Source organism: Labeo rohita, chromosome 14 (assembly GCF_022985175.1).
Source record: "Labeo rohita strain BAU-BD-2019 chromosome 14, IGBB_LRoh.1.0, whole genome shotgun sequence".
Classification (NCBI taxonomy): Eukaryota; Metazoa; Chordata; class Actinopteri; order Cypriniformes; family Cyprinidae; genus Labeo; species Labeo rohita.
In genome coordinates, this window is record NC_066882.1 from 3,797,124 (window position 1) to 3,824,613 (window position 27,490).

Consider the following 27,490-nt stretch of genomic DNA (forward strand, 5'->3'; position numbering starts at 1 on the left):
GGTCCCCACAATGTAGCAAAAACAAGTACACACACACACACACACACACATATATATATATATATATATTTGTGTTTAAATAAAAAATCTAAAATAATACATATAAGAAATAAAAATAAGACAGATATATCTAAAAATATATAAAATAAAAATATATAAAAATATCTAAGTTTTTATATATATATATATATATATATATCTATATATATATATATAAATAAATAAATGGTGATACTTGTGGGGAAAATAAACAATAAACAAGTAATTTATGCTTATTTAAATATACAAAATAAAAATCTATATGTTACAGCAATGATTTTTAGTGCACTTAAAAGCATATATTTCTTTTTGACATATATATATATATATATATATATATATATCTACTGTCATAAAAACACATATATAATAATATATATATTGTTATAAAAATACATATATAATAATATATATGTTAATAAAAGAGCTTTTTATTGCACTAAAAATCATTGGTGTAACAATAAAAGTTCTATAAAACATGCTTTATTGTCAAAAAAAATTTATATTACAGCACAAATAAGACAAAGTCATTTATGCTTATTTAAAAAAAAAAAAAAAAAATATATATATATATATATATATATATATATATTATATGTATATATATATATATATATATTTTTTTTTTTTTAAATGAAAATGAAAAAATAAAAATAAAAAAATTGTCAAAGATGCCACAAAAGAAGCTGCAAAACAGTGATTGCAGTAATTAGACTGTATTTTGATCATTTGGGTTTTCAGACTCAGTTTTTCACAACCTCAAAGAAACATAAAGTGTAGAGCTCTTGCTGTTTACACTTAATTACTACAGCACTTGATACAAAACACAGCTCCTCTACATAAAAAGATAAAACTATCTCACGGTCAAAGCTGTCTTCATAAACAAGTTTCGAGGACTATGGGTCAAAGACGAGTCAAATAAAATTTACTGAAGTGATTTTATATACACAGGAATCATTAAATGCAAGTAAAGTGTCAACTTTAATGTTTCAAATAACTTTCGTTCCATCGTCATTCAGCAAAACAGATAAAACTGAAACAACATACTTATTCTGACTTAGAAAATATAATATGTGCACATCCAGAAAGTCTTCTGCAAATCATGGTATAAATGTAGGAAAGTCAATATTTTGGGGTCATAAATACCTAATAACACACGCCAAACGTCTTATTAGACGCAGTGGTCTCTCGGCTCCAGTTTAGACCCTTTGTCTTCAGTAACCTGGGCTGCTTGGCCATTGATTTGCTATAATAACAGTCAAATTACCAGAAGCTCAAGGCTCTGAGCATTTCATAGCTCTGGATACATCAGCCCAGACAATTAGAAGAATATTGATGCGTGTTGCGGGTTCACCGACGGCCCTGCGCGACGCTCCTCTGAGGTACGTTTCTGCATGTCACGTTGAACAAAGTCAGCTCGGCCAGCACAGGGAGGAAATCATTCACTCTCAATGCTGAATAATAATGTCGTCTTATGCTAACACAGAACCAGCTGCCCCTGACTTGCTGTTTAAAAGCCGTCTTCTCAATTTATCACACCTATTGATCTTTACAAAGTTGTGAACTGAGAAGAAAGCCTCAAAACTTTCCGAGGTGATGAGGCATCAACGCGGCATGTAAACACGAGCGAAACTGCAATTATTGGCAAAGGATAATTTAGCGAAACCTGCATGAGAGGAGTGCGCTCGTCACATGCTGCTCCCGCGAGCTTGTGCTCATTAGGAGGAAAGCGGGAGTCTGTCTCATGGAAACAAGCCACGAGCATACAGCACCTCAATCATAACACTCAGAGCTGTTTTTAATGCTTTGATATAGAGGTGGGCGATAAGAGCAAATTCTTTTATCGTCACGTATGAGTAATTTGAAAACACGACAGGCTATAGACTATGATATAGTTCTAGATATTCTGCAGGAAATTGATAAAAAATAGTTTGTAAAGTTTGTTGTATTTAATAAATATACATTAACAGTCAAGTTTTTGAACAGTAAGATTTGACATGTTTTTTAAATTAGTCTCTTCTGCTCACGATACACAGCCAGTAAAATTTTGAAATATTTTTACTATTTAAAATAACTGCTTTCTATTTAAATATATTTTAAAATGTAATTTATTCCTGTGATCAAAGTTGAATTTTCAGCATCATTACTAAAGTCTTCAGTGTCACACGATCCTTCAGAAATCATTCTAATATGCTGACTTGCTGTTCAAGAAACATTTATTATTATTATCAATATTTAAAATTTAATTACATGTTTTTTCAGGACAAAGATCCAAAGATGAGCATTTATTTAAAATAAAAAGCTTTTGTAACATTATACACTGTACCATTCAAATGTTTGGATCTGAACTTTCTATTCATCAAAGAAACCTGAAAAAAATCTACTCAGCGTTTTCAACATAATAATAATAAATGTTTTTTTGAGCAGCAAATCACAATATTACATTGATTTTTGAAGGATCATGTAATTAAATTGTGAATAAATTAAATTTCAAAATACATTCAAATAGAAAAGTTATTTTAAATATTAAAAATATTTCAAAATTGTAATGTTTTTGCTGTACTTTGTATCAAACACATGCAGACTTCTTTAAAAAAATATAATAAAAATCTTATTGTTCAAAAACTTTTGACTGGTAGTGTACATTATATTTATTATTCATTGTTAATTTAATTACAAACAATAAAAAAGTGTATAAAACATATTACAACTAAATATGTACACTACCGTTTGAAAGTTTAGAGTTAGTAATATTTTTTCATGTTTTTGAAAGTTATTTAAATTGATGAAAAATACCGTAAAATCTTGTGCAATAGTATTACAGTTTAAAATGTGGGTATATTTTAAAATATAATTTATTTATCTGATGCAAAGTTGAATTTTCAGCATCATTTCTGCAGGCATCAGTGTCACATGATCCTTCAGAAATCATATTAATATGTTGATTTGCTCTTCAAAAACATTTCCGATTATTATCAATATTGAAAACAGTTGCTTCATAGTTTTGTTAAAATTTTTTCAGAATTTTTTTGATGAATAAAAAGTACAAAGGCTTTCACTTTTGATCAATTTAAAGCATCCTCGCCAAATAAAATGATTAATTTAAAAAAAGTAAATAAATTATACTAACCCAATACTATTAAAATAGTTCTGTACATGTAGAGCTACACATTAACAGAAATAAAGAATAATATATGTATTAATGTATATATTAAGTATTAAGAATTGTATATATTATTGTATGTATTAAATATTAACTATTAAAAGCATTAAAATCCATAATATATCTGTAAACACGCATTAATTAATGTTAACAAATTAAACCATATTGTAGTTTCATTAACATTTTATGTATTATTTAAAATGTTAATATTTTACAATAATCCAGTCAATTAAATATTTACAAATGAAAGCCACTCCAACTCATTTCTGAACTTGATGCACAAAACAAAAGAAGATTATTCATAATAAACAAATAAATGAAGTCTGGCATTAAAAACAAAAGATTAATATGAAACAGACAGTGGCAACTCCAAAATCTAACCATCTCATGTAACCATGCCATCATTTTACAGTAAAGCAGGCAGTTCTGATGTTGCTTGTTTCTCACGTGTAAATAAGGTGAAGCAGTCTTACGCTGAAAGCAGTGCACTTACAGCATATTTACTGATCTATAAACACACTTAGAAAAATAGGCTACACCTGTGGAGGAGACATTCAAGGTCTCACATCTTCTGAGGTGTTATTAGCAGTTTGTTCAAATCCCTAACTCTCAGCATCAATAATGTTAGAAGTGATGTTTACCTTTCGTAATTAATGGAGAGTTTCTAAAACGAACATATTATTTCAACCTTTTGAATGCACCGTAAAGAACACAATAACTGGGTTGCGTGATTAGCGACTGTGACACTCGCGTATAAGCATACTGAATGAACCTCCATTCACAGCACGATGGTAAACAAAAAGCTGACTAATGAAAGCGCCACTATTTTCCAGCATGAAGACGTACCTAATGTAGAATAAATCTGCGTATACAAGGACATGCACAAAAACAGACACGTGCATTACAAACCATTAAGCCTTTTAAATGTATGAGGGCACGGTGAAAGAATGAGGCGAAGTCAGACGCTGAAGTGATGAGAAAAGAAAAGAGTGTGTGTGAGTGTGACAAGGACTCACTTGAAAACTCCCCACGCAGCACTAGACAGGAACGGGCCTAGTGTTGCAGAACCAGAGGAGCAGTTTGGAGGCAGAGGAGCAGCCGCTGGAGCAGAGGAGGACAGGGGGCAGCAGAGGGCAGCACACAGAGAGGAAGAACAGGAGGAAGAGGAGGAGAGAAGAGGACAAGCAGGTTATTTCGGTCCTGATTGATTCATTGCATACTTTCAAACAACAACAAACACTGTAGGAGAGAGGATTAGAAATGTTTACAAAAGGTTTAAGAGCCATATATAGGCCATATAGACACACATGCTTGTATGCATTTATCTTCTAACAGTTTCATTTTGACTTTGAGTCAAAGTAAGTCTAAAAATCACACAGTAATCTATTGAGCCATTCACACAGGATACATTCTTGCATCAGTCTGCAGTTTCTCAATGTTTTTCTTGCCACAGGCAAGACTGACTGTTCTTAATCTCAAACGCATTGTGTTTTTGTCTATTCCATTACACCTTGTAAGCGTTTTATGTGTGAACAGCCCCTAAATAACAAGCTGAAGGTCTGCGCTTTTGTTCAGGTGGACGTCTACCATTCAGTAGTTTATCGTCAGTTATTTATTTAAGGCGAGACACTGCAAATTAACTAATAGTTCACCTTACTTACCCAGTTGATTGATTACACTGATAATTGCAAACAATTTTGTACTGCAAGTTTTCTAAAATTTTTGGTTTAAATACGCAAATAAGGCATTATTTAATTAAATATGTGCTAATTTGCATACATTTCTAGTGCAAAAATCTAAAGTCAGTTTCAAAATTCTTAATTTTGTTGACATATGTGACCCTGGACCACAAAACCAGTCATAAGGGTCAGTTTTCTGAAATTGAGATTTATAAATCATCTGAAAGCTGAATAAATAAAAAAATTTTACATAGGACAATATTTGGCCGAGATAGAACCTAAATCTGGAATCTGAGGGTACAAAAAATCAAAATATTGAGAAAGTCGCCTCTAAAGTTGTCCAAATAAAGTTCTTACCAATGCATATTACTAATTAAAAATTACATTCTGATATATTTAAAGTAGGAATTTTACAAAATATCTTTATGGAATATGATCTTTACTTAATGTGCCAATGATTTTTGGCATAAAAGAAAAATTTATAATTTTGACCCATACAGTGTATTTTTTGGCTATTGCTACAAATATACCCCAGCGACTTAAGACTTGTTTTGTGGTCCAGGGTCACATATTAGTCAAATGTTTTTACAGAGGGAATTTTGGGTATCTCATTTTGTCATTCCATAATTCAGAAAACAATATATTTTTAATTTTTTGACAGAATAAATTTGTTTTATAAAATCAAGCAAATTATATTTACTGTAACCAAATCCCTCTGTAAAAACCTTCAGGATATAGACAGGAATCAAAAACAGATGTCACATCTTCCTCTAAACTTTGTACATAAACATTACAATATCCACCCAGGTTCAATAAAACACTATATGTTAAGAATATTAAGAATTTATGGTAGACATTACATAGGCAGATCTCACAAACCCTATCAAAGCATTTCTTTAACCTCAAAACTATATAAAAGAAATAAGTTATTAAGTTAGAAATTATATTTTACCTGTAAATAAGACTAGTTTTGTGGTCCAGGGTCATATATTAGAGTCAAATGTTTTTACAGAGGGAATTTTGGGCATCTCGTTTTGTTACTCCACAATTCAGAAAATACGTAGAACAGACAGAAATCCCTCTGTAAAAACCTTCAGGATAATGACAGGAATAAAAATGTACAGTTTGGTGTGTGTAAGTGCTACTGAAGTTGAGATTTATGGCTCAGTGTAGGAGAAAAAAACTCATTTTGAGAAAACGGCCTTTAAAAATATGTATTGTAATTGAAATCTATTGACACAAATAGATAAAGTGCTATAAAAGAATTTAACAGTGTCTTTTGGATGTTTTCTTTCCACTAGTCTGAAAACACACACACACACACACACACACAAAAAAAAATCATTTCATTCACCAAGGATGCAATAAACCGATCAAACATAGCAGAAAAGACCTGTTACAAAAGATTCTCTTTCAAACAAATGCTGTTCTTTTGAACATTCTATTTATCAAAAAATGTATCACTGCACAAAACAGGGTTGCCAAGTCCATGGTTTTTCAGTGGATTTGGGCTGCTTTTACACTTTTGCAACGTGTTGTTTTTGAAGTCCACAGGTTAAACTGATCTCCTCAGAATGCGATTTTGAAGAAGCGGACCACTGACAGAAGGAAAAACTGTGGAAAAAAACACGATTGGGCTGGTTTGGTCTTGTAGACCTGGCAACCCTGGCACAAAAACTGTTTTCAAGTCAACATATTAGAATGATTCTGAAGGATTATATGACTCCGAACACCAGAGTAATGATGCTGAAAATTCAGCTTTGCATTGTAGGAATAAATTAAATTTTACAACTTATTCAAATAGAAAACAATTATTTTAAATAGTAATAATATTTCACAATATTTCTGTTTTTACTGTAATTTTGATCCAATAAACGCAGCCTTGGTGAGCATAAGAGATTGTTAAAAAAAACTAAAAATATCCTAACCCAAAGTGTGTACATTAACAGTATGAGCCTTTAAAATAAGACAGAGAAAAAGAGTTTTTGACAGAAAACAGGAGATAGAAAGAGAAATATGTTATAATTTGGAAAATCTGTTTCACTGTAACAGAACGCAAGCGTTATTCTTAGGGGCGTCGTAAATAATGTCGTATCGCACGTTTATTAGCCGAGAAAGTCTAAGGTTACTGTAATAAATTAAGAAATTGGCAAGAAACACACAACGAAACACGTGCGAGTTGAGCAATGACAATGAACACATTGGGACAACTTAGACACGTCACCACATGAGGTCAAAACTGAGGTTTTTTTCAATGCACACAAAGAATTTGAGTGCTACTGTATGTTTCAATAAGATACAAGTTTAACCCACTTTATACAAAGTAAACACCTCTCGCTGAATGAGGACTTCAAAACTCACGGGTCACCAGGTTGACAGATTGCCACGGTTTTTATGTACCATGTAAACACAGCTCTTTTCCTGGTTTTAAGTAGGTGACACTTAAAATACACAGTAGGCCTATCTATGGTTCCTCGTTTGTTGGCTTCATAATAGGCTCATAACATAAATTACTCAAACACAGATGCTCGCAGTGGACCCGAGGATGACTGCATGACTCACCGCGCCGCCTCTCATAAAGGTTACGGATCAACATTCACTCTCCAAGCTGGCGATAAGGACACCATTTATATATGTGTGTGTTAAAGCAAACAGTGCTGACGCAGAAACTTGCAGAGCTCTGTAATGAAATCCTAACCCCTGTCCTTAAAAAGTCTGCCGTCAATAAATACAAGTGCAAATCAACTATCCCCGCAGACACCTTAAGTCAGACATAATAAAAAGTAGGCAGATGCACACCGCCAGTCTGAGTATGAGAACCGACCGCGCACTGCGAATGAACTTCTCAATGTCAGACGTCATGTCTTCCGGTAAACTTCACTTTACTGTCTTTGCACTGTAAGGGTGGCTAAATAGTGAAAGTGATAGAAATGATGTAAGGTAAACATTACAGACTGTACATAAATATTACAATATCCACCCAGGTTCAATAAAAGCACTGTCTATTAAGAATATTAAGAATTTATGGTAGACATTACATAGGCAAATCTCACAAAACTTGTCAAAAACATATCTTTTACCTCAAAACTATATGAAAGAAATAAGTTATTAAGTTAGAAATTATATTTTACCTGTAAATAGAGCCTACAATTAGAACAATTTTGTATCGTGATATTTTTTCATGACAATCATGCACATTTCGTCTATATTTTCATTAAAGTAATGGGAACAAAAATAACTATTATTATTATCAATACTGTTAAGTAGCCTATACATTTTTATTTTTAATTTATTGTATACAATAACAACAGCATTACATTTGTTGTTCTCTTTTTTACTTTTCGATTCATTATTTAATTATTGTATACAATAAAATAGCATTATAATATTTGTACTCTATTTTTAATTTTTAATTTAATTATCATATACAATTTTAAAAATTATAATTTTTATATTTGTTGTACTGTATTTTTTATTCTTAATTTAGTTGTTGCATACAATAAAAAGTGTTACAATATTTGTTGTACTCTTTTTTTTATTGTATACAATAAAAACAGTACAATAAAAAGAATGTTATAATATTTGTTGTACTCTGTTTCTTACCCAAATTATTGCATAAAAAAATGGCATCATAATATTTGTTGTACTCTATTTTTTTTTCTCTTTTTAATTACTGTATACAATAAAAATGGCATTATAATATTTATTGCACTTTATTTTTTCTCAATTTAAATAATGCATACAAAAAATAGCATTATAATATTTGTGGCTCTCTATTTTTTATTCTTAATTTAATTTTTGCATACAATAAAAATAACGTTATAATATTTGTTGTAACCTAGTTTTTCTTAATTTAATTAATGCATACAAAAATAGCATTATAATATTTGCTGTATTGTATTTTTGTTCTTAACTACTGCATACAAAAATTGCATTCTTATTTCATATTTGTTGTACTCTATTTTTTTCTCAATTTAATTATTGTATTCAATAAAAATAGCATTATAATATATATATTATACTCTATTTTTTCTTAATTTAGTTACTGTATACAATTAAAATTGTATTACAACATATTTTCTTAACTTAATTATTGTATACAATAAAAATTGTGTCATAAGACATTACTGAATCATTACTAAGAATAATGAAACAATAATGGAACAAAAAGTCAGTAGGAAAATACTGGGACTCATTATGGTAATGAGAATTTGATGGGAATTAGGCTTAATTGTGATGCAGATAAAGTCCTAAAATAGGTCATAACAGAATTAATTTCTTTCTTGTTTGTCTTTTTGGATGGAAAGTGACCACAGTCAAGCTCTTTTCCTAAACCATATTTATTAATAAATCAGAATCCATCCAAACATTTACCAAATTCGGACAAACTTACTGTCATAACCACACCGGTTTAATCATTCACTGTAAAAGTCATAGAGCGTGTGTTAAAGTGTGCGTACAGTTAATCTCAATTCTTGCTAGCGCAAGCACCCTGCCAGCACCAATCAGAATAAAACTTCCTAAAAATGACAGATACTATTTCCTTCTCACTGGGCATTTTGTTTGATCTGCCTGTCAGTCCTTGTTTCATTTCGAGGAAGTTTATTTTCAAAGAGCAAAGCACTCGAGGCATGCCGCTCGCGCTGGTAAGAGCTGACATATGTGCGGTGTTGTTCGGTCTGAGGTTTGTTGAAGAAAACATCCTGTCCCGAGCGAGACAGTGGTGCGAGATCGCTCATGCAAGATAACATATGCTTATCATCAAAATCCAGAGCCAAGAGCGGGAAAGCGCTTCATCAAGTGCAAAACCAATGCGTTGGCCCGAAGATAAGCCCATGTACATGACCCTCTGTGACTTATACAACACTGATGAAGATTTTATGGTCTTCTCTAGTTGTAATCGGTTGAGGGCTGTTCACCCCAAACATAAAAACTGTAACAATAAACTTTTAATAATTGGTCAAATTCTGAGTATGGACAAATCCACACTACAATCGTAATGATAACAGCATAACAGCACAGAACGATATTGCTGGAATCACTTTTAGTGACTGAATAATAAAACCACTGACAGCCATTCAGACCCATCCGACTTTATAGAAATAATTTCACTCTAAAATGAAAATTTGCTAAAGATTTACTCATTCTCAGGCCGTCCAAGATGTAGATGTTTGTTTCTTTGTCAGAACAGATTTGGAGAAATATAGCATTACATCACTTGCCGTCAGAATGAGAATCCAAACAGTTTATAACAACCTAAATATAATCCACAAGTAATCCACACCACTCCAGTCCATCAATTACAATCCTGTGAAGTGAAAAGCTGTGTGTTTGTAACAAACAAATCTACCATTAAAAGAGATGTAATGATATCACGATATGAAGTCCACAATACGATATTTACTGCAATATTTAAAAAAAAAAAAAAACAAATGAAATTTGAAAACATTTAAAATTGTGTACATTTTAAATTAAATTATTTTATCTAATTCACTTTGACAGTTCAAAACCCATGTTCTTAACTATTTTTTTCTTAATTTAATTAGTGCATACCAAAAATAGCATTATAATATTTGTTGTACTTCATTTTTTTCTTAATTTAATTATTACATACAAAAATAGCTCTTTTTTATTTTTTGACTCTTAATTTAATTATTGTACACTATAAAAACTGTGTAATAATATTGTTGCACTATTTTTTCTTAATTTAATTCTTGTATACGAAAAACATTTAAATATATGTTGTGCTCTTTTTTTTCTCATTTTAATTATTGCATACAATAATTAATTAATATCAAATTAATTATTGCATACAATAAAAAGATAATATCACGATATGAAGTCCACATGATATTCATTGCAAAAAATTCTAAAAACAAAGACAAAAAGACAAATGAAGAATTGGAATTGAATTTTAAAGTTAAATTATTTGATCTAATGCACTTTGACAGTTCAAAACAACAGCTCCAACCCAAGAAAACTTAAGTCATAAAAACGTCAGTGATATTCTTTTTAGTTGTGATATACTGTCTCAGTCTATATTACATTCACACTGGTGTTTTAGTAAGCCAAACAAGTTAGAAAATAATAATAACAACAACAATGACAGTAATAGATACATTACTGTTATATTGTAAAGCAATTGCACTGCAAAATAAATTAAAATGAATAGTTTATAGGTATATTATTTTTGCTTTACAATACAGTAGGGAAATCACAACACTCCTTTCCTAGTTTCTACACTTGAAAGAGATATTTTGAAGTTGGACTACAGTAACAAGTTGGACTGTCAGCAATTCATTCTGCACTTTTAAGCTTTTATTTTGACAGAAACTGCAGTAGAGCTAGTGTTGCCAAGTCCGCAGTTTTCCCGCATAATTGGGCTACTTCTACACTGTTGCTGTAGGCTGAGGTGACCCCAATAACGTCATATTTAGTCCCTGAAATGCGAATTTACCAGGAGAGCCCCAACGAAAAAAAGTGTATTTTATCCTCATGAATGTGATTTTTAATGGGGGCCCCCCTCAAAACACGATTGTGCTAGTTTTCAGTAGCAATTGGGTGTGTTTTGTTGTGAAAACCTGGCAACCCTGAGTACAGCTTTTATTTTGACAGAAAACTCCAACTTCAGTGAAAACAGGCTTAAAAAACACATCACTACAAATCTACTGAAATGCTGTAATCATCTGCCGTGAAAATAAAGCATAACTGGTGGCTGTTGCGCTCCTAAACGCACACTAAACTCACAGCACATGCAATAAACAAGTTCACTGCATTTACTGTGAACTGAGACGAGACGTTCTGAGGCACGGAAATCACCGGATCAAGAGCTGATCGCCTGAATGAAGTGTGTGCTTTGCTTTGAAAAGTGCAGCGAAAACAGACTTGATGAAGGGATTAGCCTAAGCCATATTGTGCTTTCGGTTTTAGTTAATTTGACAAAGCATGCTGACCCAAAACACAACTTTAAAGACCTTTCATGTTAGAACAAGAAGTTTAAATATTATATAAAAGACCTATCATTTCATATCGTCATGTGATCACAATAATATCGAGACAGTTTTCTAATGCAATATCACAATATTGATAATATCGTTACATTCTTAATCATTAAAGTTTTTTTTTTTAACTTTTAACTGTCGCTTCTGGCTAAAATGAGAGTCTATAGTCCAATAAAAAACCCATCTTGCCTGAATCAGGAGAGAAATATGCACAGATCAAGCATTGTTTACAAGTCAAAATGGTCCAAAATGCTCTTGAACAGATATGCTGTTTCATTTTGATATGAAAAAAACAGGGGATGGACTTTTTAACTTGAAGAAATGTTATTATGGATTATAGATGCATATTTTAGCTGGAAGCACAGTTTTAAAGTTAAAAAGTCTTAATGATGAATTTGTTTCTTACAAACACACAGCTTTTGGCTTCACAAGCTGTTAACTGATGGACTGGAGTGTTGTGGATAATTGTGGATTATTGTGATGTTTTTACCGGCTGTTTGGACTGTTTCATTCTGACGGCACCCATTCACTGCAATGGTGAGCAAATAATGCGATGCTAAATTTCTCAAAATTTGTTCTGATGAAGAAACAAACTCATCTACATCTTGGATATCCTGAGGGTATGTACTCAACATTCTTAGCAAATTGTAATTTTTGGGTGAAATATTCCTTTAATAAGCTCGAGCATTTAAAGTGGGAAAACTACAGCACACGCTTCTATTAAACAGAACAGCTTATATGGTTATCTTACAGTTATCATTCGTGGTGTGAACAAGCCTTTATGCAATCCACGGCTAAAGTAATCAAAAACACCTTTAACGATTTCCCTTCATAAAATCCATGGGTCATACCTCAGTATTAACGTTAAAAAAATGTACAGGCAAAACACTGCAAGCTGGAAGTTTTTATAGGAGTTGGAGACAAGAATCATAACTTTAAAATATGAGGCATGAGTTTGAACTGGCATTGGTTTGAGCGTAATGCTCAATTAGATCGAGTCTTGAGTTCACTTCTGAACGGCTGATGACGCGCACAAAAGCCGGCTGTCATCGCGACGGCTGCGTGTCGTGCCGTGAAACGCACGTCCATCATTGCCGACAGGACTCAGTCACGCAGACATGCATGTAATCTGTCTCTCACACAAACTCATATATCACTGCAGCTCAAGCGCAGCTAATGTGTAAAACTCCTGTTGGTTTTAGTAGCACCACCCGGGTGTTATCTAGCTAACGTTTGCTTCGCACGCACACTGTGTGCTAAAGTTTGCACAGGAAAAGCTTCTCCAAACTTAAACCTTTGTAGTGTGCATGTGGGAGATTCAACTCACAACCGCTACCAATTGAGCCTGGCATTAGCGTAATGCTAAGCTAACAACACTACAATTATGTGACCCACCATTTGGAACAGCTTTCTACGTAGGAAGTCAATGCATTCTGTTCAAGTCAATGCATCTAAAGCTTGTAGCGTAAACCATTTTGCTCGCTCTAGTTTTGTCATCTAGATAGGTTGTCAGGGTGAGGATAGGTCTAATCTTTAAACTGAAATGTGCTGACTGCTTTATCGTGATGTGCCCTCAGATGTCTGAGGGATTGATATCTCAAGAGAAAACAGCAGACTGCGCTGAGGCCTGTGTGTAATATGTAGGTTTTGTGCCTCCCCAGACCTCATTTCAGATCCAGCTCAATGCCCACATCTCTCACAAACCACTAATGTGCTGAGTGCATAATGTGTTTATGGGTCAATGACAAATAAGGATGTCCAGGACACTAGCAAGGTGAAATCCTTCAGAAATCTCCTTAAAAGCATGCATGTGCCAAGATATCAGGAACTGAATCTTTGTTTTCATGCTGGTTTCATAAATATTAATTGATCACCCAGTAAAAATTAATAAAATATTTTCCATGCACCTTGAAAATATCACCAAACACACACAAACATATTATATATATATATATATATATATATATATATTCCTGTGTTGCAAAGCTGAATTTTCAGCATTTTTTCAGCATTTTTGGAGGTGGGGGTGCAAATTCAACTTTGCACCACAGAAACAAAATTTTAAAGTATATTAATAAAAAATTAATTGCAATAGTATTTCATAATATTGTTTTTTTCTATATTTTTGATCAAATAAATGGAACTTAACTAAACAAATTTTATATATGAATTAAGTTTACTTTCTATGCACATTAAATATACTTACAGCGTGTATAAAACAGTAATATTGTGAAATATTATTGCAATTTAAATAGTGGTTTTCTGTTTTAATAGGCTTTTTTATTTCCTGTAATGCAAATATGAAACATTTGTAATTTTATATATATATAATTTTTATAATTAATTTTAAATATTAATTAATTAATATCTATCTATACTAAAATCTATCTATATCTATCAGCATTTTCTTTTTTGGGCTGATGAAAATTAAACTTTGCACCACAGAAATAAATAATATTTCAAAGTATATTTTAAAAATAAAATTACAAGATTTATATCATAATATTTTCTATATTTTTGATCAAATAAATGGAGCTTAACAAAATTAATTTTAGATATTAATTAAGATTACTTTCCATGCACACTAAATATACTTCAGTGTGTGTGTGTGTTCATTTTATATAATTATGCATTTATATTAATTTTATATATTAATTAATATCTATCTGTACTAATTCTGCCATGTGATAATGAATGAAATGAATATCCATACTGACTATTATTAGGCAGGCAAAAGATTATCATTTACTAATATGTAATATTTGGGGAAAAGAAGTTCTAATGCATTTTTCAAATAAATAAATACAAACACATACATACTAATAATAACATATCATGTCAAGCTATTTTTGCCTATTTATTAAGTTTTTTTTTTTCAGGATTTTTTTTTTTTTTGTGAGATTTGTTTGTTTATTTGTTTGTTTTTTACAAAAGCGTATGAGTTACACCACTCAGACATTTCAACACTAAGCTCCCTAAAAAACAAAAAAATGACCTCTAATTCAGAAACTGAAAACATGTTCATCATAAAAAGACGGCTGTATTCATCTGCCTGTGCGAATTAAATTTTTCATGCATTTTTGAATAATGCAAAGACAAATACAAAATGAGCGTCACATCTCTGGCTCACATAATAGCTCTGCGTGTTTATTTTAGGAGTACTGTAGATTTTGACGCACACTGTCAGTAATGATTGGGCTTCCTCGTTAAGCCAATAATAATTTCACATATAAATCTTAATAGTGGTGATTTATGGCTCGCTGTTAGAGCCAGAGACCTCAGCCCAACACAAACAGCCTCTCTCCGAGCAGCAGATATTACACGCACTTCTCTGCCTGGCCTCCATAAAATCACCCTCACAAAAACTGCAATATGTTTCGAATCAGGTGTGTGTGCCACTGTCCTCAGAGAGCCATACTTAAAGAACAATTAAGAATCCTCTAGATCAAGCATATTGCTGATGTTACATCAGGACCCTGAAGCACTCATGACTCTGCGTTTCTCCAATAGCAAGTGCTAACTCAGTGAATATTTCTGCTTTCCATGTGCTTCATCAGTTTAACAGCAGAATCAAATTTACACAACGGGGGGAAAAACTTTCCAAACGTCATTTCACAAGTAAATGTGGCTGAACTATATGTTTGAGGTCCTTTAAATTTAAAATAATGACAAATAATGATTTCATATCTCACAGGCTATCACATTAAGACAATGCACAATTTCTGAACTTTGCATTTGACACTGTTGAACTAGGATTTACAAACAAAAGCCACTATTAATCCATCAGAGCTCACAGAACAAGCAATAACTGATAAGAAACAGTGGCGTCATGAATGTGATCATTAATGACTGCCCTACATTTTTACTGGTAATCATTTCAAGCAATGCAGCTGATGCCCATTATTAAACATACCACAAAACAATGAGAGCCTTAATGTATGCATACGTACAGTATATATAATAAATTATATGCAATACTGTATCTCAGCATATAGTAGTCTTGTGTGTGTGTGTGTGTGTGTGTGTTTTGTACACTGGATAAATATTCAGTGCCCTCAGTGCATATTATTATAATTCATAATATGCAATGCCTGTTGTGGATTCTTGCATAATGGCAGGATTTGGGAGTTTAAGACAGTGTGAAACAAAATATTGTGACAGTTTTTAACAACCTACCCTAAGGGGATGCTGGGGTGCACTGCTGTATTATTGTTTCTGCACCAATATTTGAGAAGAAGAAAAAAAAAAACAGCTTAAATTACATTTGTCAAGTTAGAAATGGGCTTTTTGTATTCATGTTATTTTCATGTTTTCATTTGTATTCTTATTTTCATTAAAAATAAAAAATAAAAAATTAAATTACATTTGTCAAGTTAGAAATGGGCTTTTTGTATTCATGTTATTTTCATGTTTTCATTTGTATTCTTATTTTCATTAAAAATAAAAAAAATAAAAAATTAAGACCAAAACTTATTTCATTTTCTACACTGTAAGAATGTTTTCTCCAGTTTCAACATAAAAACTTTAAGTTCAGCAGCTGCCTTAAGAGTTTTAAGTTAAATCATCTTAAAAGTACAAGTCATTTCAACTCACTACAATAAAATGTTAAATGACTTGTACTTTTAAGTTGATTTAACTTTTTTAGACAATTTTAGGCAGCTGCTAAACTTAAGTTTTTAAGCTGAAACTGGTAAAAACTTTTTACAGTGTACTTAAGTGTCAAAGTAAATAATATTTAAAAAGTAATAAATTTCTGCTAGATAATTTCTTCATTATAATAATAATAATTATTATTATTATCATCATCATTATTATTATTACTATTATATAGACATTAATAATGATAGTAATAATAATTATTATTATTATTTTTATTTTTTGTTGCTGTTGTTCAATTATTTTTATTATTATTATAGGTAGTAGTAGTAGTAGTAGTTGTGGTTGTTTCGATAATAATAATTGAACAACAACAAATAATAACAATAATAATAATAATAATAATAATTATTATTATTATTATTACTATTATTATTATTATTATTATGCCGGATAATTTCTAACTGAATTATTATTATAATTATATTATATTATATTATATTATAATTTATTTATAATAATAGTAATAATTATTATTATCATCATCATCATCATTACTATTATTATTACTATATTTTATGGATATAATAATAATAATAATAATAATAATTAGGGATGCACCTATACCACTTTTTCCAGTACTCACCCAATACCGATACTTTTATTTTTGGTACTTGCCAATTCCGAGTACCGATACCGATATTTTAAAATTTACCGGTAGATTTGTAAAATATAGGGTACAGAAACTAAAAGAATATGTATAATGTTAGTTGGTCAACTTTATTTATCAAATAGATACAGTCAAACCGAAATGTATCTAGAACCCATTATCATAAACTGTGTCCTGCACCCACTAGTAAAAAATAAATAAATCAATCAATCAAAAATTATCAAAAGATAGTGTATATCTGCTGTATGAATAATTTTTGGGTTGACTATATATCCTTAAATTATTTTTACACTTCATTATGCCCATTAAAATGTGTTTTGTTACTTTCACTGTTTGTTTGTTTTTTTTCTTGCTCTATGGTACATCATCTTCAATTTAATAGCATTAAACTGCTCAACTGCAGCGGCTCAGTACTGTAATCAGGCGAACCACTCATTATGAATCTCCTAACTCTGATATTTTCAGAAATATAAGTCGCGTTTTTTCATCTGAAATATGCTGCTATTTGGGCTATAATCCAAAGCGACTCAAATAATGCAGAAACACTCGTGAAGCAAGCAAAACATGCACAAGTACAGTACTGCCTATGGCATTTCACACGGGCTGCTACAGTTTCACTTTCGCCGGACAGTCGTGTATGCTTAAGGTTGAAAAAAAAAACGATGTTTATAGCGAATGCCCCTATAATTTTTTTTTTTATATCTACGAATTTGTTTGTCTCGCTCTCTCTCTCTCGCTCCCTCTCTCTCTATACCGTTAAATAACTTGTGCATTGATTTACTTCAATTGTTTTTGACATATCTCACCGAACTACAAACTTTCCAGTGATGTCAAGGCGGGATATTAACTCGACAAGCCCGCACATCTTGGCTGCCGCGCGCTCAATCCAATCTGCGTGCTTTGCCTGTCAGCTGACGCGCACCAGTTATACAAGCTTAATACTGAATGTTTAACATTATATTACTGCATACATGTACTTCGTAGACATCCTTAATCTCTAATGACTCCATTCTGCTGACTGCTGTTTTGTTGTCGGTGTTTCTTTGCCTGTGTAACGTGGAGAGGGAGACGAGAGACGAGCGGATCCATTTGCATACTTTTATTAACGGGATTGGACATAGACATGGTCAGGCAGGCAGGGTCAGACAACGGCAGGCAGGTGTATGGACGACGAGACAAGAGTAATCCTAAATCCAGGCAGGGGTCAATACAGCGGCGAACGAAATCAGAGAAGGGCTAGGCAGAGAGTAATCCGTGAAGACAGGCGAGAGTTTAAACAACAAGAAAACAAAACACAGAATGGCAAGGGGAAACGCTTTGTATGAACGATAGTAACAATTCAATACTCGGCGAGGAGTGACAGGAAGACCGGGGTATTTATACTGTCTCTGATTGGACGGGGGTGAAGTGCAATGGCTGATGGGGAGTGTAGTCCGGGGTGTAGTGTGACAGTCCGTGCGTGACAAAAAGGCGAGAGCGACGTCTGGTGGTGAGCAGTCCGCAGCTCACCGACCAGATCATAACATAGCCCCCCCCCAAAGAGCGGCTTCCAGACGCTCCAAACAAACCATAGTCCAGGGGAGCGGTGGGGCAGGGGTTAGACAGAGCAAGGGCCGGAAGGCCAGGTCCCTGCGGGGGACCCGGTGATTGAGGCAGGACCGGCAGGGCAGGAGCCCTCCAGGGCGGAGCCGGAGGCGGAGCAGGCAATGCAAGAGCCCTCCAGGACAGAGCCGGAGGCGGAGCAGGCGACGCTAGAGCCCTCCAGGGCGGAGCCGGAGGCAGAGCAGGCGACGCTAGAGCCCTCCAGGGCGGAGCCGGAGGCAGAGCAGGCGACGCTAGAGCCCTCCAGGGCGGAGCCGGAGGCAGAGCAGGCAATGCAAGAGCCCTCCAGGACAGAGCCGGTGGAGCCCTCCAGGGCGGAGCCGGAGGCAGAGCAGGCAATGCAAGAGCCCTCCAGGACAGAGCCGGTGGAGCCCTCCAGGGCGGAGCCGGAGGCTGAGCAGGCGGGGCTAGAGCCCTCCAGGGCGGAGCCGGAGGCAGAGCAGGCGGCGCTAGACCCCTCCAGGGCGGAGCCGAAGGCAGAGCAGGCGGCGCCAGCGCCCTCCAGGGTGGAGCAGGAGGCACCGCAGTCCTCCGGGGCGGAGCAGGAGGCTGCGTCATGGACTGGGACCTGGGGAGAACAGTGACAGAGGAGGCAGACAGAATGAGAGGAGAAGCAGAGAGTTTGAGGCAGAACGCCGCCTCCCTAGGAGGACCTACAGCCGAAGCTGACACCTCAGGAGGCATTGGCGCGGCTTCTCCAACTGGTGAGGCCTCTGGGTCGGTCTCGTGGTCAGACGAGGCATCGGGAACAGACTTGAAACTAGACGGGACCTCTGGAGCAGGCTTGTGGTCTGGCGCAGGCTTGTGATCAGACGGGAGCTCTGGCGCAGGCTTGTGATCAGAAGGGAGCTCTGGCGCAGGCTTGGGAACAGGCGTGACCTCAGGAGCGCAGTGTGCAGCCCACACACACCAAATGGCGACCGCCATGACAGGAAGAGCAGCAGCTGGGGGCAGAACCTCACTAACAGTTGGTCTAGGAGACGCTGAAGCCGCCGAGATGTTAGCTGCCCTTACTAGCACTGGGGGTGGACCCAGTACGCTGGCCATCATGAAAGGCCGCGACCCAGGGATGTCGAACGGGGCGTGACTTAGCTCTGGACCGTCAGGTGATGCATGGCGGGACTCTGGGTGGTCAGACGAGACGTGACTTGGTCCTGGATGGACAGACGAGTCGTGACTGGGCTCGTGAAGTTCAGTAGTGGGTTGACTTGGTTGGTGGTGACCAACTGTGATTTGGCTGGACTTTTGGAGACCACCTGTGACCTTGCTAGGCGCAGGGACGACGGCTGTGACATTACTGGACTTGTGACTTGGGAGCGTGAGCTCTGGGAGTTCAGAGGAGACGTGAGGAGGCTCTGGCCAGACGTGACTTGGACCTGAAGGAGCGACTGTGACTCGACTTGGCTTATGGAGGTCAGCTAAGGATTGACTTGGCTTGGGAATAACTGTAGCAACTTGACCTGGCTCATGAAGGTCTGCTGTAGCTTGGCTTGATTCGGGAACAACATCTGTGTCTTGGCTTGACTCGTGGGGAACAGCTGTGTCCTTGTTTGACTCATGAAGAACAACAGCTGTATCTTGGCTTGGCGCGTGGAACACAGCTGTGACTTGGCTTGACTCTGAAGCTTGACCGGATTCTGATGCTTGGCCGGACTCTGAAGCTTGGCCGGACTCCGAAGCTGCAGATGCAGCTCGACTTGGTTCAGCAGCTTGACTAGGTTCTGCAGCCTGACTTGACACAGGAAAAGTAGCTGTAGTCTTGCTTGGCTCGGGGGTGGCAGCTGTGACTTTACTTGACTTAGGAAACGCAGCTGCGACTTGACTGGAATCAGGAGTAGCTGCCACTTTTGCTGCCCATACAGCCATTAGGGGTGAGTCCAGCACGTGGGCCATCATGATAGGCAGTGATCTTGGGATGTCAGGCGGGACGTGACTTGACTCAAGAACCACGGCTGTGACCTTGCTTAACTCAGGAACCACTTCAGGAAGGGCGGCCATGATAGGTGCAGACTCCGGGGCAGGAAACACGACGTGAAGAGGCTGTGGCTTGACTGAGATGGCCTGAGCAGGCTGTGGCTTGGCTGACGTGGCGTTAGCTGGCACTGGCTTGGCTGGCGATGCGTTAGCAGGCTCTGACGTGGCAGCCATCTTGTGCTGTGGCTCTGACGTGGCAGCCATCTTGTGCAGTGGCTCTGGTGTGGCAGCCATCTTGTGCAGTGCTGGCTCTGGCGTGGCAGCCATCTTGTGCAGTGCTGGCTCTGGCGTGGCAGCCATCTTGTGCAGTGCTGGCTCTGGCGCGGCAGCCATTTTGACAGTGCTTGGCTCAGGAGTGATGTCTGTACCTTGACTTGAGACAGAAGCGACAGATGTAATTTGATCTAACACAGGAACCACAGTTCTGACTTGACTTGACACAGAAAACACCGTTTTAACTTGACTTGCCTTAGGAAGAGCAGCTCTGACTTGACTTGACGCAGGAAATGCAGCTGTAACCTCATATTGCTCTGGTACGGCAGCTGTGATGTGACGAAGCTCTGTTTTCGCCGCCATTTTGTGAGCGCGCACCGGCGCGGCCGCCATCTTGCGCACGGGTTCTGCTGTCGGCGTCATAGCATAGACGCGCTCCGGAGCGCTATCCGTAGTCGCCGTCATAGCACGAGCGTGCTCTAGTGTGGCCGCCATTTCACGAACGAGCCAGGCGGCCAGTGTGTCTGTGGCGTCGCGCTTCGGCGCGGCCGCCATTCTGTGAGCGGGGTGAGCGGCCGCCGTTACCGTGTTGTCGTGTTCCTCCTCCGCGACCCCCACAGTAAACGACGAGCCCACACACAACAATGCAAAGTCCATAAATGCAGCTAGAGATGAGCGCGGTCCCTTGCGTCTCAGCCTAGCCTTTAAAGGCTCATTTACGCCATCACAAAAGATCTCACATAAGACACAGTCCGGGAGGGAGGAGTGATTTGATACAGCCAGAAATTCACATATGTATTGTTCAAGTGTCTGTGGTCCTTGTCTGATTCTGAAGAGGATGCTATCTAAGTCCATACCTGATGAATGTCCGGATGAAAAGTTGCTGGATCCTTTTGTGGCCGAGTATTCTGTAACGTGGAGAGGGAGACGAGAGACGAGCGGATCCATTTGCATACTTTTATTAACGGGATTGGACATAGACATGGTCAGGCAGGCAGGGTCAGACAACGGCAGGCAGGTGTATGGACGACGAGACAAGAGTAATCCTAAATCCAGGCAGGGGTCAATACAGCGGCGAACGAAATCAGAGAAGGGCTAGGCAGAGAGTAATCCGTGAAGACAGGCGAGAGTTTAAACAACAAGAAAACAAAACACAGAATGGCAAGGGGAAACGCTTTGTATGAACGATAGTAACAATTCAATACTCGGCGAGGAGTGACAGGAAGACCGGGGTATTTATACTGTCTCTGATTGGACGGGGGTGAAGTGCAATGGCTGATGGGGAGTGTAGTCCGGGGTGTAGTGTGACAGTCCGTGCGTGACAAAAAGGCGAGAGCGACGTCTGGTGGTGAGCAGTCCGCAGCTCACCGACCAGATCATAACAGCCTGCATACGCACTTGCCACATGATGTGGTATCGGCATTTGGTATCGGGGCATTTTAATGAGTACGAGTACGAGTACGAGTACAGGAGCTCAGTATCGGGCCGATACCGATACCAGTATCGGTGTATTGGTGCATCCCTAATAATAATGTTTAATTGTAATGAATAATTGTTCAATTAATTAATTAATTATTATTATTAGTTGTTGTTCAATAATACTAATTGAACAATAATAATAACAATAATAATAAATATTATTATTACTATATCCATACATTATTATTATTATAATTGTTTAAAATTATTATTATATTGAGGTTTGACCATTTCTGCCAGATAGTTTCTCCATTCTTTATTATTATAATTAATTACATTATTTATATTGTATTAATTAATTAATTAATTAATTATAATTTCTCCAAGTATTATTATTATTAGATTTTTTAAAAAATGAAATAATAATAATATTTAATTATAATAATAAAATATAAAGTACTATATTTAAATTATACTTTTTTCCACTCGAATTTAAGCCTTTTATTTTCACATCTCACTTAGTTGTGATCTCTGGGTTGGCTGGCACAGCTACATTTTTCTTTTTGATAAATATATTAATCAAAATGTATTTTAAATATAGGTATAAAACGTGTTTTCCAGTCACAGTTTTAACTGTTGACATATTTTTGAATGAACTAATAAGGCATTACATCATTGAATCATTTACCTTACAGTGCTGACCTTTAACAGCAATCATTTTAGGCAAGACCTGAACCCACGTTTGACGCGTCTAATTTTAACCGCAAAGACACGCAGACAGAACCCAGAGGAGTTTTCAATACCCAGATGAGCTGAACATCTCCATGTTGAGCTGCGGGTGAATTACTAAATAATTAAGACGGAAGACAGCAGGCCTGTGTTTAGATGTGTGTGTCGTCTGTGTTAATCCGCCTGGATCCCTCAACTCATCGGCCTGTCCCACAGCTCCTGCCTCCAGCGTCTCCGGCAGAGCCCCGGCTCTCCGAAGCAGCTGCCCCTGAGATCCCAGCATACTTCACTCCAATGTTTATCAGTCAGATTAACATGTTGACAGCCCCACCATTTGGAAACAGTTCCACGATTTATGTCCCAGGCAGGTTTCCAAAGGGCTGCGGAAAACAAAGAGCGGTAGGACACGCTGAAGAGCCTTTACGGTCATTTGCGCAGCCCGATCTGGAGCCGTTTTCAGTGGGACATGTTTAGACAACAACTTCTGTGGTGGAGAGGCCTTTGAAGGCTTTCAAACATGTGCGGGTTCGTTGTTCAAGCCAGGCGAACAGCCTGTGTCTCTGTTCCTGTGTGTTTGTATACTGGAAGGCTATGATATCTTGTTGTTTTAACATCATAGTGAACAGTTTATGCAGAAAAGAGTTTTAGTAAAGTATGAAAAAGTGTGGTGTGTCAGTGCAGTTGATTTGACGTTTGATGAACTGCTTTACTTGTTTATTTAAAGGTCCATTCATGATTTTCGGTTTATAATATGATCAGGGAAACAATAAAAGCTGTTAAGTTCACACATCTCGCAGTAGACCAGCAGTCTCCACCAGTTTAAGCAAACATCCTGTTTGCATTGTTTGTAGCTGATGAAGCAATTGAAGCAGCTGCTTTTACATGAAGATGGATGAACAAGTAATCCAAAGATATGTCTTTTTGATTCATATTCAGTTTAATAAAAGCATGAAGTAATATGTGCATCATTTCAATTGATAGTACTACACTACCGTTCAAAAGTTTGGGATCAGGAAGATTTTTAATGTTTTTAAGAAGTCTGCTATGCTCATCAAGGCTGCATTTATCAGGGTTGCGTACAGATAATGTAAAATGAAATTCCAAAACTTTAAAGGAGTTTTCAAACACTATTTTTTTATTTTTAAGGACAATCAGATATCTCACTTATCGAACAATGACTTCTTTTGAGGTGGAGTATGAAACGAATGATTCGCCATACGTGCTCTGAAGTCCCGAACTGAATCAAATGATTCGTAAACCTGCACCAAAGTGCCAAACTGACTCAAATGATTTGTGAAGCTGCACCGAAGTCCCAAACTGAATCATATGATTTGAGAACTGCACCAAAGTCCCAAACTGAATCAAATGATTCGCAAACCCGCACCAAAGTCCTAAACTGAATTAAATTATTTGCGAACCTGCAACAAAGTCCCAGTCTGAATCAAATTATTTGTGAACCTGCACCGAAGTCCCAGTCTGAATCAAATTATTTGTGAACCTGCACCGAAGTCCCAAACTGATTCAAATGAATTGTGAACCTACACCAAAGTCCCAAACTGAATTAAATTATTTGCGAACCTGCAACGAAGTCCCAATCTGAATTAAATGATTCGTAAATCGCACCGAAGTGCCAAACTGATTCAAATGATTTGTGAAACTGCACCGAAGTCACAAACTGAATTAAATGATTCGCAAACCCGCACCAAAGTCCCAAACTGAATTAAATTATTTGCGAACATGCACCGAACTCCCAACCTCAATCAAATGATTTGTGAACCTGCACCAAAGTCCCAAACTGATTCAAATGAATTTCGAACCTACACCAAAGTCCCAAACTGAATTAAATTATTTGCGAACATGCACCGAACTCCCAACCTCAATCAAATGATTTGTGAACCTGCACCAAAGTCCCAAACTGATTCAAATGAATTTTGAACCTACACCAAAGTCCCAAACTGAATTAAATTATTTGCGAACCTGCAACGAAGTCCCGATCTGAATCAAATGATTCGTAAACCCGCACCGAAGTGCCAAACTGATTCAAATGATTTGTGAACCTGCACCGAAGTCCCAAACTGAATCAAATGATTCGCAAACCCGCACCAAAGTCCCAAACTGAATTAAATTATTTGCGAACCTGCACCGAAGTCCCAACCTCAATCAAATGATTTGTGAACCTGCACCAAAGTCCCAAACTGATTCAAATGAATTTTGAACCTATACCAAAGTCCCAAACTGAATTAAATTATTTGTGAACCTGCAACAAAGTCCCGATCTGAATCAAATGATTCGCAAACCCGCACTGAAGTCCCGATTTTGAATCAAATGATTCACGAACCCGCATCGAAGTCCCGATCTGAATCAAATGATTTGTGAACCCGCACCGAAGTCCCAAAGTGAATCAAATGATTTGCAAACCCACACCGAAGTCCCCATCTGAATGAAATTGTTTGCAAACCATGCTCCAAAGTTCCGATCTAAATAAAATAATTCGCGATCCATGCTCCAATGTCCTGATTTGAATAATGATTCGTGAATTATTTGACTTAGATTGGGACTTCACATCGCGTATCGCAATTTTTTTTTTAGATCAGGATTTCAAATCGCGCATCGTGAATCATTTGATTTGAATCATTTAATTTGCGAAACGATTAATTTCCATTCAAATGATTTGCGATCTGCAAAGTCCCGATCTGAATTAAGTGATTTATGACACACGAAGTCCCAATCTGAAACAAATGATTTGTGATACATGATCTGATTGAAGAGCTTCGAAAGAGTGAATCATTTTGCAATGCATTGGTTTAACCGATTCAAAGTTTCGAAAAGCTCCCTTTTATCAATCACTACATGCTTTTTAAAATCATTACAAGCAATGTCGAAATTTGAAAATGAATGGCTCTTTTAATTTAATTTGGCTTTTGCTAATGAATCACTTAAAATGAATGATCGAAGTCAGTTTAAATCCATAGGAGTGGATCCAGTGTAAATGACTCGGTTGATTGACTTGGTTCATCTGTTCCTCTTTTTGCATCTGCAGCCATGTTTACACAACATTGTCAGTACAACTACTGGCTAAGCTTGCTAGTTTTATGCCATTAACTGAAATAAGCAAAAAAGGCATGATGTTTTTTTTTTTAATTGCACGAAAAAAATATGTGCTTATTAAAAAAAAAAGAAGAAACACTTATTTCATAGCTACATCTTTTTTAATAATTCAAGCACTTTTTCAGGAATATTGTTATTTTCAAGGGTTTTACAGGCAAAAAGTCAAATTCAAGAACTTCAGTCACTTTAAGTACCTTGTAAAAACCCTGATTTATTTGATTAAAATACAGTAAATAATGTAATATTGTGAAATATTATTATAATTTAAAATAACTAATTTCTATGAGAATATATTGCAAAATGTAATTTATTTCTGTGATGCAAAGCTGAATTTTCAGCATCATTACTCCAGTCTTCAGTGTCACATGATCCTTCAGAAATCATTCTGTTCTGCTGATTTATTATCAGTGTTGGTAAAACTTTGGAAAAAATTACTTGCATCCTTCATTTATCAAGACTGAGAATGCCAAAAAATGACACGGAGAAAAGCAATGGCAGTAAATTGCGACATGACAGCTGTGACATGTAAATGACAGTGACATGCCACTCTGTAATTGCTGTTCCTCTAACACCCACACTGTTGACAGCGCAGTGTGTCTCATTCCCATGAATCATTTGGTCAGAGTGGTCATGGAGAGACCTGGAGCAGAAAGGACACTGGACACTGTCAAAACACATTATTCTGACAATCTCAAACTAAGGTGTCACAGATAAGGGAAATGGCAAATTTCTGGGCATACGTATTGTGTGGGCGAATCTCACAAAGAAATGCTCAGGTCATACTCCATCTCAAAATCAAAAGAAAAAACTATAAAATAGATTCTGCACAAGGAAAATTAAGATTCTTTGCACTGTGACATTATTTACATGACATTTCCCTCAGATAATGATAATCAGGAGAATCTAAAAGATTTGAAAGGAGAAAAAAAGCACAAGAAAATCAAATTCAATACAGCAAATTCACTGTGATGCACACTATTATTCAAAAGTTTGGGGTCAGTAATTTTATTTATTTTATTTTATTTTATTCAGAAAGCATGAACGATAAATGCTGTTTCTTTAAATGATCTATTCTTTAAAAAATCCTGAAAAAAAAAACCCCACATGATTTACATAAAAATATTGAACTGTTTTTAACATTGTTAATAATAAGAAATGTTCCTTCATACTGCAGTAATGATGCTGAAAATTCAGTTTTGCATTACAGAAATAAATAATATTTTAAAATATATTATAATAGAAATAGAAATTATTTTAAATTGCAAAAATATTTTAAAATATTGCTGCTTTTGCTGTA

The 27,490-nt window shown here is 36.2% G+C and overlaps 1 protein-coding gene across 2 annotated transcripts in view; it reads right to left on the reverse strand.

Moving 5' to 3' along the window:
• The window catches only part of htr4 (5-hydroxytryptamine receptor 4), a 136,636-nt gene that overhangs the window by 24,732 nt on the left and 84,414 nt on the right, over window positions 1–27,490 (reverse strand). The window contains exon 7 of one of the 2 annotated variants that reach the window (XM_051128358.1): window positions 4,219–4,303. The exons of the other annotated variant lie outside the window; for it this stretch is intronic. Within the exon in view, the coding sequence (XP_050984315.1) occupies window positions 4,240–4,303 (64 nt within the window). The 3' untranslated portion in view covers window positions 4,219–4,239. The remainder of the gene's footprint in view (window positions 1–4,218; window positions 4,304–27,490) is intronic. 2 annotated transcript variants of the gene reach the window in all.